This window comes from Prosopis cineraria, unplaced genomic scaffold (genome assembly GCF_029017545.1).
Source record: "Prosopis cineraria cultivar Desert tree isolate PC_DT_omini unplaced genomic scaffold, ASM2901754v1 PC2117, whole genome shotgun sequence".
Lineage (NCBI taxonomy): Eukaryota > Viridiplantae > Streptophyta > Magnoliopsida > Fabales > Fabaceae > Prosopis > Prosopis cineraria.
In genome coordinates, this window is record NW_026557442.1 from 1 (window position 1) to 12,671 (window position 12,671).

Here is a 12,671-nt window from a genome sequence, read left to right on the forward strand (position 1 = left end):
GTCCCGTCTAATTATCAGTTCACGCAAAACGACAATGCCGTCTTGGAATATGTACAAGCTAGTCTCCTCCTACAATCCCCGCGAGGTCCTGAGATTATGAACGCTTGTACAGGCTGGAGCTCCAAACTCGTGGCATCTCGTTCTTTCACTCGCTGCTTGCCTTATACTATCATGGAAGCCAAAATGCGAAGTGGCCACTGGTTATCTTTCGGCAGCTTCTAGAGGCTAATGTGAATCCCAATGATCTCACCTTTTCGCTACTTGTAAAAGCCATTGCTTCATTGCTCTCTTCCGATGCTCATAGCTCTGTGGTTACGGAATTTCAAGTTAGCCAGGTTCAAACTCAATTAGTAAGACGGGGCGTCAACCGATTTGTTTACGTAAATACTGCTCTTCTGGATTTATACATGAAAGTGGGCCTTACAACTAATGCTCGACAGCTGTTTGAAGATATGCCTTGTAGAGATGTTGTTTCGTGGAACGCATTGATTTATGGATATTCACGGAACGGACATGGTTGTGATGCTCTGGCTCTCTTTGTACACATGCTTAGAGATGGTTCCAGACCTGATCATGCGACAATTGTTGGTTTGGCACCAACCTGTGGTTGCTTTGAACTTATTCTTCAAGGAAGATCCCTTCATGGATTTGGAATTAAAGCTGGCCTTGGTTTTGATTGTCAATTGAAAAATGCCCTTTCCTCAATGTATGCTAAATGCGAGGATTTGGAAGCATCAGAACTTTTGTTTGAAGAAACGTCCGAAAGAAGTCTCGTTTCTTGGAATTCTATGGTTGGTGCCTATGGCCAAAATGGATTCTTGGAGAAGGCAATGATTTGCTTCAAAGAAATGCTAAATGAGGGTTTGCAACCCGGCCCAGTGACAATGATGTGCCTTCTGTCAGCAAATGCTGTTCCAGAAACTATTCATTGTTACATCATTAAATGTGGCATGATCAATCATGCTTCTGTCATTACTTCACTAGTTTGCCTATATGCAAGGCAAGGACTCACGCATATAGCAGAACTTCTTTACAAACATTTGCCAACCAACAACCTGATTTCCTTAACTGCAATAATGTCAAGCTATGCTGAGAAGGGTGATATAAAGTCAGTAGTTGAGTATTTTATCCAAACTCAGCAATTGGACATGAAACTGGATGCAGTTGCTTTGCTTAGCGTCCTTCATGGCATTATAGATCCTGCTCATCTTGCAGTTGGACGTGCTTTCCATGCTTATGGCTTAAAGAATGGATTGACTATCGACGGTTTAGTCGTTAATGGGCTAATAAGCATGTATTCAAAATTTGATGAGATAGAAGCTGCTTTCTTTTTGTTTCTTGAGATGAGTTATAAACCTCTTATCACTTGGAATTCTGTGATATCTGGCTGTGTGCGGGCTGGAAAATCAAGTGATGCCATAGACTTGTTCTGCCAAATGAAAAGGTCTGGACAAAAACCTGATGCCATAACTATTTCTAGTATACTATGCGCGTGTAGCCAGCTTGGGTACCTAAGGACTGGGGAGACGCTGCATAACTATGTCCTAAGGAACAACGTGGAAATGGAAGATTTCACGGGCACTGCTCTAACAGACATGTACACCAAGTGCGGAAGGTTGGATTATGCTGAAAGGGTGTTCAATAGCATCATTGATCCATGTTTGGCAACTTGGAACTCGATTATATCAGGATACAGCCTTTACGGGGTTGAACATAAAGCTTTCACTGGCTACAATGAACTGCAAAAACAAGGGCTAAAACCTGATAAAATAACCTTTTTGGGAGTTCTAGCTGCATGCACCCATGGTGCACTTGTTTGCGAAGGAATCGAGTACTTTCGAATCATGAAAGATGAGTATGGTTTGATGCCAGATTTGCAACATTATGCTTGCATGGTTGGTACATTAGGTCGAGCAGGATTTTTTCACGAAGCAATGGAATTTATTAACAGTATGGAGGTCCGACCTGATTCTGCTGTGTGGATATCATTATTAAGTGCTTGCAGCATCCACCAAGAAATCAAACTTGGGGAATGCTTGGCGAATAAATTGTTTTACTTGGATCATAGAAATGGTGGGCTTTACGTATTAATGTCAAATCTTTATGCGGTGGTAGGGAGGTGGGATGATGTGGCAAGGGTGAGGGATATGATGAGAGACAATGGACAAGAAGGATTTTATGGGGTGAGTGTTGTCGAAGTAACATCCATCGAGGACTTGAACAGCAACCTTGGAATGAATGAAGTCTATTTGAATGCAAATACTATGCTCTTGTGCCTATAATATCGACAGGAGATCCGTTTTTCGCGTCCCTTATAATTTATAAGGGAGTTGCTAACATTTGGTTCCTACTTAAAAAATGTTAACGTGGTATATCTTATTGTCAATTTCAAAAAGGCCATTTATTTCAAGGGATCGAAGTGTCAATAATTTCTTTACGAAAAACCTAAATGTCACCCTTCTAATCATATTTCATGTAATTCTTTTTTCAAATTTATTAAATATTATCAAAATATCCTGCCTCTTTTAAGGCAACAGAAATAAATCTTGAGACTCAGGACTAATGATGAATATAACTTTCTCATTATGCAAATAAGCTTCATAAGATTAATTTCTATTACTTGTTATAAAATACTTCCGAATTTTCATGCATCATGCCATTTTTAGGTAACTTCTGACTAACGAAGTTGTACTTGCAAAAGTAACCACTGGGGAAAAGAACTTTTATTTGATCAAATCTCATGAATCTTTACAAAACCTGAGGATCAATATAACATAAGCCTATGTACATTACAGAATCATCCTATTCTCTCTTTTCCTACCGAGGATGATATAATTACCAACCAAACATGATCTTCCAGTAAGGCAAAATATATTCGAGCCAATCATACATACAACAATGACTAACCATGTACTGGTTCTTTACATATTCGAGTTTCCTGCCATTCTTGCCCATGAACTTCAAAAGGATGAGGAGTAAGATAGCCACAGCATTACATGGCATATGATTTCTACCGAGGAAAACTAGGACTTCGTTGATTTTCTTCTAGCAAAGAACATTAAAACACGTGGGAACAATGACCTCTTTTTCTTCTTACCATTCTTTTTTTCTGGGGCAGGTCCATTGTCAGTGTTGTTTGCATGTACATTGGACTTTGAACTCGATAAGTAATGTACAAGACTACCTTCCTCGGAAGCTTCTTCTTGGAGATTTACGTCCCCAGTCCCCTCAGAACTGACCGTGGGGCTTTGATTTTGGTTTACGACTCCTTGGTCAGACTCACCAGCCTTTCTTCGCTGTTCATGTTCGGCCCTCCACTTTCTTAGTTCTTGTTCTGTGGCTAATTTTCCTTCTGTTGCCTTTTCAGCTTTATCCATTGCCACCTTCAGAGATTCCCTAATGGCAAACATCTCTTGATTCACTTCTTCCAATCTCTCCAAGGTTTTCAATTCAGACTCCCTGGCCATCTCAATATCAGAATTAACAGCTACAACCCTCAAATTGGCTTGCTCTTCTGCCTCATGGGCACGTTTACTGAGTTCATAGTATTCCTCTAAAGAAAGTGTCACCCCATTGGAAGGGTCTGCATCAAGGTTTCTTCTAGCTGACTCACTCTCTTGCAACGCTTTGATTGTTGCTATGGCCAACTTCTCAGACGCCCTGGCTGCCTCTATCTCCTTTTGAGTTGCAAGTAATTTGCTTTCCACTGTAGTTGCTGCAGCCTTGGCTTGCTCTGCTTCATCCTTTACTTTTCGCAGCTCTTCACGAGCTACTCGAGCAAATGAGTTGACCTGATCAGCATTTTCAGCTGCTGCTTGTAGTTTTTCAGGTAGCTCAACCATTTTTTCTTTCGTCTCTTTCTCCTTTATTTGTATTTCAGCTATTTCAGATCTAGTCTTCTCTAGTTCTGCTTCAAGCGAAGCAACCGCAATGGAGGCCATTCCCTCTCTCTGCCTAATGTTGGCAAGAGTTGACTTCTCTTGCTCAAGTTCCGATTTTAGTGACTCAGCAGCCACCTTCAAGCGATTAACCTCATTAGTTCGTTCGTCCAAATTGATCTTCACTTGCTCTAGTTCCTTTCTAGCTGATGCGACAATTGCTACTATTTCAGTATGTGTTTTCTTCTCTAGTTCCTCTGGATCTAATTTTGAAACTCCTTCAACATCACTTTCATGCTTCAATTTCGATTCCATATAAGCAACTAATTCAGCTTTTAGATCAAGCAGCACAGCAGAGGCAGTGTCTAGTTTAGACTTGAGATCCTTTGTTAATAAAATTTGCTGGCTTAGTTTTTGGAGCTCTTCTTCTATATGTTTGAGTTCCTTCTCCCAGTTGTGAGAATCTTGGTCTCTAGCCATGATTGTTCCTATTCTTTTCTCCTCCGCTTCCAAGTGTGCAGAATGTGTCGACTCGAATGACTCCTTTGCAGCAATTAATTCAATGGTCAATTCTTCCACTGTCTTTTCCACTTCTTTTGATGCAAGAACAGCATCTTCAGCTTTCTTAACAGCTACTTCTTTATCAATCTCTAAGGAAGCATATTCCTTGCGCAATCCTTCCAACTCTTCCCTCACAAACATAAGCTCAGAAATAGCTGCTGTAAACCTGGCTTTAGCAACCTCAAGTTGTGCCTTGGCTGCCACGCTGGCTTCATCTGCAATACCTTGTTCCATCTCTTCGACTCTAAGCTTCGCAAGCTCCGAGTCCTGTCTTGCTTGGCGCTCTTCTGTTTGTGCCCTCTCTAGGTTTAGTTTTAATTCTTCAATTGATCTTTTAGTACTATCCAACTCCTTTAATACTTGGATTTTTACATGTTCAGCAGCCTCAAATTGTTTTCTGTACCCCGGGATCTCCTCTTGTGCTTTCTGGAGTTCTTGTTCTACATGTTGGCGTCTCTGTACAACCATGTAAAAGTCTCCTTTTCAGATATAGTGATTGTGAGTACTAATAGTTTATCTTAGGCTTGGCAGGATGCAAGCGAGGAAGACAGTTCCAATTTGCTTGCTAATGAAATTTATTCCAGAACAAAGTACCATTTATACACATATTTAAACTTTATTTCCTGCTTTGATATTGTCCAAGGTTATTTAATAAACAAAACTTCCTCTTTCAACTAAGGCAAAATATTTGGCCCATAAAATTATTACTTAGGCCAAACGAGAGGAAGTTTCAGGTTGAAGACATCCCCCAAAACAACATTACAACAACCATTAAAGCTATAGCTATTATTTTCATATTTCTCCCCAGGATCTAGATTCTTTAGGAAGCAACCAAAGCGGCCAAAAGATTTATTTCCTTATGAAGCACCAAATTTGGAAACACAGAGAGAGAGAGAGAGAGAGAGAGTAACTTGAAAAAGGAAAATGGTGATATTAAAATATGAAGATATATATAAGAGATCCTTACTTCCACTGTCTGGTTTCTATGAGCCTTCCAGTCCACGATTCCTCCAAATTTGGAAACAGCTGCTTTGACAGATTCAATTGGAGCTGCGGTATCAATATGGCCAAGCTGCTTGGCCCGTGTAGGTGTGTCGATCATTCCCAAGACATCAGTTTCAGCATTCACAACCTCTACTTCTGGTGGACTGATATTTAGTTCGTCGAGATCATCCTGCAAATCTTTTACTCTAGTGGAGGAAGTTGATATTGCAATCTCATCATGATCATTAGTGTTGACCATTCCCAAGACTTCAACAGCAGGACTGGCAATTTGCATATCAGGTGAATCAATCTTTAGTTCATCGTGATCATTCTGCAAATCTTTCATTTCAAAATAGGAACATGATAGTATACTTTCATTACGATCGTTACAGTAGATCGTTCCCAAGACTTCAGTAGCGGCAGTAGGAACATTTACTTGAGGTGGATCTCTCTTTTGTTCACAGTTGCCATTTTGCAAATCTTTGGCTTCTAAAGGGGAAGATGATTGTATAATCTCATTGTGATCATCGGTCTGAACTGTTTCCAAGAATTCAGTATCAGAACTACTAGCTGGTGTTTGAGGAGAACCAAACTTTAGTTCATTGTGGTCATTTTGAAAACCTTTCATCTCAGAAGAGGAAGCTGGAAGTGTAATCTCATTATGATCTTCACTGTCGATCGTTCCCAAGACTTCATCAGCAGCACTGGTGACCCTTATTTGAGATGGATTACTTTTTTGTTCACTGTGAACATTCTGCATATTTTGTGTTTCATGATAGGAAGCTGAAATAATTTGGTTGTGGTCATCACTACTATAAGTGGCAGTTTTGCTACCATCTAGCATTTGTTGCCTATCCGAGAAATTGTGTTTAACTTCTGGTCCGGTATTTTCAATGACAATTTCCTGATTGCTTCTTTCTTTCACAGCATCCATAGAATCTGAGGTTGAAGTTGAATTAACCGCAGGAAAAAATTCATCTTGCCCTGCAATTTGACCATCCAAAGCATGTGGTGGTGATGTAAATTCAGTCTCTGTAAAATTTGTGATAGATTTCACTTTTCCGTTGCTAAGTTGATTGGCTGGAGCTTCAATGTAAGAATTTGTATCTTCAGAAGTCTCTTTAGATCGTTCTGCCTTTGGCTTCTCCTCTGACCACTTTGAACATGATTCCGAGAGAGGCGTCTTCACTTCGACACCCTCCATTGTTATAAAGTAGTTGGGAGCACCAAGGAGGTGCGTGTCTAAAATCAATCAACAACGAAAATGCAAAAACAAGATATTCATTATCATGATTTCCAAGATTAAGAATTGCAACGTAAAATTTCAAAATTAAGAGGAGATGCTTTTCCCAAATACTGATAATCTTCTTTTTTGTTTCATCCAAGAGGATTTAAACCCTAAATCCACCCTACTTTTATGATCTGAGCAAACCTTATGCGGCCAAATAATGAGATTTCAGTTCATTAACTGTTTTCCTTTCATCGTCTCTATAAGGAAATTAAGGAAGGATGATAATAGAACAAAGATTCTTCAAAAGTTCGTTAGTCTGAACAGTAACTAAATGGACATATATTCACGTCCATGTCCTTTAACATCAATCAATAAAATTATTTAGATTTTAGAGTTATATAATTATACACTAAATGGAACGTAAGTTTTATATCCTCTCAAATTCATAATATTGAAATCAAATATACAATCACCAAAACAGCAGAAGTTGAGAGAAAGAGACAGGACAATAATACTTTATTTAAACTGCAAAAAAAAAGATGGTGAGTACCATTCGTGTATGCCCATGTTCCTATCTGCGCTTACTAAACTTTAATAAGAAAAGATATCGGTTTCCTCTTGTTAACCATAGGAAGTTATTATGGCATCTAGAATGTACTTATGCATGGGATGGGCTAATAAATCATATAGAACGAAGCCTTGCCAATGTGAAACTGGAAGGATATGAAGAACTGAAAATTCTTCTGATGCGTCTATCTAAGGAGGAAAGAAAGTTGATATAAAAAAGAAAAACAGACGAAGCGGAAACTAGCAGGCAGCAATGAAAGGGAAAGAAAAAGAGAAGCGCACCCAGACTAAGCAGAAAGGAATTAGATGATTGATATTCGACGAAAAATCATGATGTCTGAAAACTGAGAGGAGAGACGTAGTGGGATGAACATCGAAATTAGGTTCTTCAAAAATAAAGAAAGGTGGGAAAGAAGCAACTAAATTTAGAAGAGCGGGAAGGACGGGAAGGGTACACAGTTAGTGGAGCGTACCCTCATCACACGGACTACCAATCTATACGTTCTCTCTCTTCCCCCTCTTACACTTCATCCTCCCATTTTTCTTGCCAATGCCCGTTTTTACGTGACTTCTACATGATGGAAAGCAATAAATAAACAAGAGTGTATCATTTATTACTTTTAAATACTAAATTTTATATATTAATAAAAGTTTGTTATTTAGTTAAATTCACGTAAAAATGTAATGATTTTTAATTTTACTCCTAATAATATCATAATTAATATTATGATGATGGTAGGAAAATGTATAATTAATTATCTATTTCATTTTTCAAAACAAAGGTAAAATTGTCTAATTACTCAAAAATATCATTGTCACCCTTTATATTTAGGGACAAAATAAAATTTTAAAAAACACCTTATATATGGGGATGGAAGGAGTATATATTTAATATTTTATATTGATTATCTAATAAATCCTTTGTTTCAATAATTAACACACAAGTTGTAACACTTGCCCCGAGTGTTATCCAAAAATCACACAATTCAAATAAACTAAGTGTGGTTAAGGAATTAATCCTAAAACCAACTTAGGAAACAAACCATTTAAATCACTAAGCAAATACACAATTGCAAAGTAAATATTTAAAGCCTTTAAAAAAAATTTATAGGTTTTACCTATAGCACGCGGAAGCAAACTAGACGAAAGTGAAATAAAAAGATGCTGTCATGACAGCATTAAATTTGCTGTCATGACAGCCCTCCTCCTGGGCCAACTTTCAGAAAGCACCGTTTCGTCATTCGACCTCCGATCGAAGTAATTTTAAAGCTCACACGTCACATTCAAAGAGTACTATAAGTATATCAAATTTCAAAAAGATCCAACGATCAGATTTAAAATTAGACATGTTAAAAGTTTGATTATTTTTGCTGTCATGACAGCACTTCCGGACTAACTTTCGGAGTGCACCATTTCATCATCTGACCTCCGATCGGAGTGATTCCAAAGCCCACATGTCACTTTTAAAGAATATTATTAGCATACTAAATTTTAAAAAGATCCAACGGACGGATTGGATTTTGTGCAAGTTACAAAATCAATACTGTAGTTGTCATGACAGCAATTTAATGCTGTCATGACAGCACCTCCAGACCAAATTCCGGAGTGCGTCGTTTCTCCGTCCGATATCCGATCGACATGATTCCAAAGCCCACACGAAGCTTATAAAAGGTTTTACTTGTGACCCAAATTTTAGAGAAATCCAGCGGTCGGATTAAGATTTGGATACTCGGATGCAAAAGTGCAGCTTTTTGGTAAAAACCATTTTCAAAATTGTCCAAATCTCATCCTAATGGTCACAAACCTGTGGGAATACTTTGGACACGTCAAATAAGACTAAAAACACCTGAAAGAACATTCAAATGATGGAAAACCCTCATACATCAAAATTTAACCACCCGGGTGCCATTTCCCAAAATGGACCCTAAACCCCCAAAATGCACAAATCATACAAAAGTGGTCACAAATTAATCTAAATACCATGTATTTATATCAATACATATGCTAAACATTTTCACTTGGCTCAGAGCTCCTTGTGGGGCCCACGCACCCACTCTCTCTATCCAAGGTGTATGTTTGCCCATAGCACACCATTTGCAATGCAACCACTTTGCATTTGCTTATAAAATCACATATATATCAAAATAAAGATTTGCTTATAATAGAAACTTGGTCTACTAAGTAAATCCATCAAAACCACACACCATAACCAAGTTTTCTAGCCACAAGTCTGCAAACAGACAAAAATTTATACACAAGCACACAATCCACATATATTCACACACACATACATAATCATATCCTACTGGCACCCTAATCTTAAATACATTACAATATATTTGCTCAAAAGAAAGGGGTTGCAATTCTTTACAAATCACAAGCAAACCCCTAACTTTGCTCCTTTCCCCGTCCACCACTAGATCCTTCGCCTGGACCTAGAATATTGAAAAGAAAGGGGTGAGACAACCACAGTCTCAATAACAGTGAAATCTACATTGATTATTACAAAGTAAGCCATAATCAAATAAACGAATAATAAATTTAACATAGTATATAATTTAGCCATTTAAAATGCATGAATGCATGACCTAGGCCGGTATGGCCTTTCATAACCAACAGAATACCCCCTGGTACTCTTTAACTCGCAGGTAAACCTTATACCTACTTGTACCTCCACAGGCACAAAACATAATCTAAGGCATGATCTAATCCACCGAACCTCCTATGCCCCTTCGACGTGAATCCTAAGCAGTTGAAGCTAACTCCTTCCCAGAGTCAGCCCAACTTACTTTCCATGTGAGGGCTACCTTGGCCTAGGCACTCAACCTCACACTTCATATGTTGGATTCCCTCCCCCACTGAGAGGTGTCGAACACTCAATACACTAACCACTTTAGTGCACTGAGCCAACAATACGTAAGACAACACTGAATACTGACAGTGTGCCATAGAATATCAAAAATCCACATCTTCTTATTGGTGAACTCCCACCGAGATAATGCCTTTTACTCTTGTCTACCTTTCCTAAGTATTGACCATTCAACACTCTAAAGTAATATAATATTTATAAATTTCATTTCCATAAAAACATTGTTATTAAACAATTAGAAAACATATTTGCACTATAATCAAAGTAGTACCCCATAACCCCTTATAAAGCACATTTAATCTTTTAAAACATGTAATGCATGATAACTAGTAATATTTATTCAAAAATAGTTAAAACAAAGCAATAAAAAATATAAATTCCCCTGTTACCTCAACCCTTTGGTACCAAAAGGGTTCCCCTTGTACAAAATAGGGCTCGGCTTGTTTCTTACTTCTCAATAAGTTCCACCAACAATTTTCTACAACATATAAGTGATCCACATCACTTATCATGACAAATAGCATTAATGAAGACTATAACTCATACCACACAACTTGGGTCTATGAGTCATAATCCACCCTAATGGTCCATATATTAAACCAACCATTCACATAGTATCACTTAACCATCAAAACCATTTATTAGCCATCACTAGGCTAATTTTCAATTTATATGATTTTTTATCAATTAAAAACCTTCACTTAGTGTCACCAACTTTCACCATTAACCCTTATAATGAAAACCAAACCTTAATTTAAATCTTATTGGGCTCAAATAGTAAAATTATAACTAAATCAATAAGCTTAAACCATTGAAGAGCAAAAACCCAATTTCTCAAGGTTTATTTTGTGCCCAAAACACCTCTTTTCATCCAATTATCCACTCAAAACATTAGATCACTATATAGAAACTCAAAACATGCTCCCTAGGATCCAAAGAAACAAAAGCTTACAAGAATAAAGCCTTTGGGATCAAAATCTAAAAATTTTCTCTTCTAAAAATTGAAGAAAATCAAGAGAAAGAGAAGAGGATTGAAGTAGGGAGTTTACTTATCGTGTAGCCGAGCTTGCAACGGTCGCAAAGACTCCTAGATCCAAGTCTAACTCCCTCCCTTTCTCTTCTCTTCTTCCTCTCTCTCTCTCTCTCTCCCGTTTGTGCGTTTCTTTCCTTGCTCATTTTCTCTGCGTTTCTGGTCTGTTTTACTCTTTAAATTGCTGGTCAAAAAGTTTGGAGAAAATTACAAGAAAGGGCCCAACATTTTTTATTACTGCACAAAAGCCCGGGTCAACTTTGATAATTTTTCCCATAGTTAAAAATCAATTAACACCAAACTTTTGCTCAGTAAAATTCAAACTTTGGGTCTCTATTAAATTATTCTAAATTTTAATTTAATTATAAATATTTTATTTTATTTTATTTTTATTTATTTTTTTAAATAAATTTGAGTTTTAAAATTTTTAGGATGTTACACAAGTTATTATCATTTTAACTGAAAAAGGAAAAACAGTTCACATTATTATGAACAGTGCACTTTTATATAAATTTTATGTTTTAAAATGAAGAATAATATTGATATTAATCATCCTCTCTTTGTAATAGATAAGTACTGTCTTAGAAAAGTACTAATTACTAATTAGGGATTCCTCTTGCATCATTCCAAGTGACCAGGGAAATAAATAGATAAATAAGGTGGATATCTTCATCAAATATGCTCATTACATCCATGCAGGTTGAATTAGCAACCGTTGACGTAAAAGATGCTCAAGTGTTTACTACCATAAGCCACCGCTTGTTTCTCTATCGTACCCCCTGCGTTTTAATTGTTTAATCGATTCACGGGTTCAAGATATTACAAATTTAGAACTTTATTTAATGTTTAATTTCCCTCACTGACAACCTCGGCGCTTGTAGCTCAGTGGATAGAGCGTCTGTTTCCTAAGCAGAAGGTCGTAGGTTCGACCCCTACCTGGCGCGTTTTGTTTGTGCCAATTTTTATGCAAACGCACATATTTATTATTATTATTATTATTATTGCCTTTCTTTACTTAAACAGAACAGTTACAGCGGATTATGGATGTAGCCTGGTCTGAGAAAGATAAAGATTTTAAACTATAGATGTTGAATATCACATATACAGCTATACATTGTTAATGTAACGAACAAGGAAAACATATATCAAATATAAACAAGAATTAAAATGCAAAAATGTTAATTTGTGAGTGGTGTTTGATATCCTATATTTTTTTCGCTAAGTAATGTTGCCTTGAAATTTAAAAATAAAAGTAAATTTTGGTGCCACCACTAAGTTTGACCATTAAATTTTAGTTTTAATTGTTTGTGCACCATTAAATGCATGGTGGATCTCATACTTTTATTAAGATGGCTCTTTCAAATTGATTTGATGAATTAGCTTCAATACATTTAAATTACATTGAGATTAAACACTTTTACTTCTTATCAAAGAATATGTCCCTTGTAGGGCCAAGAAGGTCAAAAGAGGCTCTTCAATTTAATGAGTGTAAGGACTCCAACATGTATGGAGGTTCGTATTTTATAAATGAATTGAAAATTAAGGTTACTT

At 37.1% G+C, this 12,671-nt stretch overlaps 2 protein-coding genes and 1 non-coding gene across 3 annotated transcripts; 2 read left to right on the forward strand and 1 right to left on the reverse strand.

The window, feature by feature from the left end:
• Positions 1–112: 112 nt before the first annotated feature.
• On the forward strand, positions 113–2,288 carry LOC129301445 (pentatricopeptide repeat-containing protein At2g04860-like; the record flags this gene model as incomplete). Its single annotated transcript, XM_054940005.1, has 1 exon — positions 113–2,288. A coding segment is annotated over one exon (2,170 nt), but the record flags the coding sequence as incomplete, so codon positions are not given.
• A 575-nt stretch (positions 2,289–2,863) lies between these two features.
• LOC129301444 (protein WEAK CHLOROPLAST MOVEMENT UNDER BLUE LIGHT 1-like) lies at positions 2,864–7,546 on the reverse strand. The gene is made up of 3 exons (XM_054940003.1): positions 7,504–7,546; positions 5,407–6,665; positions 2,864–4,895 (listed from the first exon to the last, which is right to left on the reverse strand). The coding sequence occupies exons 2-3, from the start codon at positions 6,625–6,627 to the stop codon at positions 3,024–3,026; spliced, it is 3,093 nt and encodes a 1,030-aa protein (XP_054795978.1). The 5' UTR covers positions 6,628–6,665; positions 7,504–7,546; the 3' UTR covers positions 2,864–3,023.
• Positions 7,547–11,991: 4,445 nt separating this feature from the next.
• TRNAR-CCU (transfer RNA arginine (anticodon CCU)) lies at positions 11,992–12,064 on the forward strand. The gene has a single exon. It is a non-coding gene; the product is annotated as a tRNA-Arg (tRNA).
• The last annotated feature ends 607 nt before the right edge of the window (positions 12,065–12,671 follow it).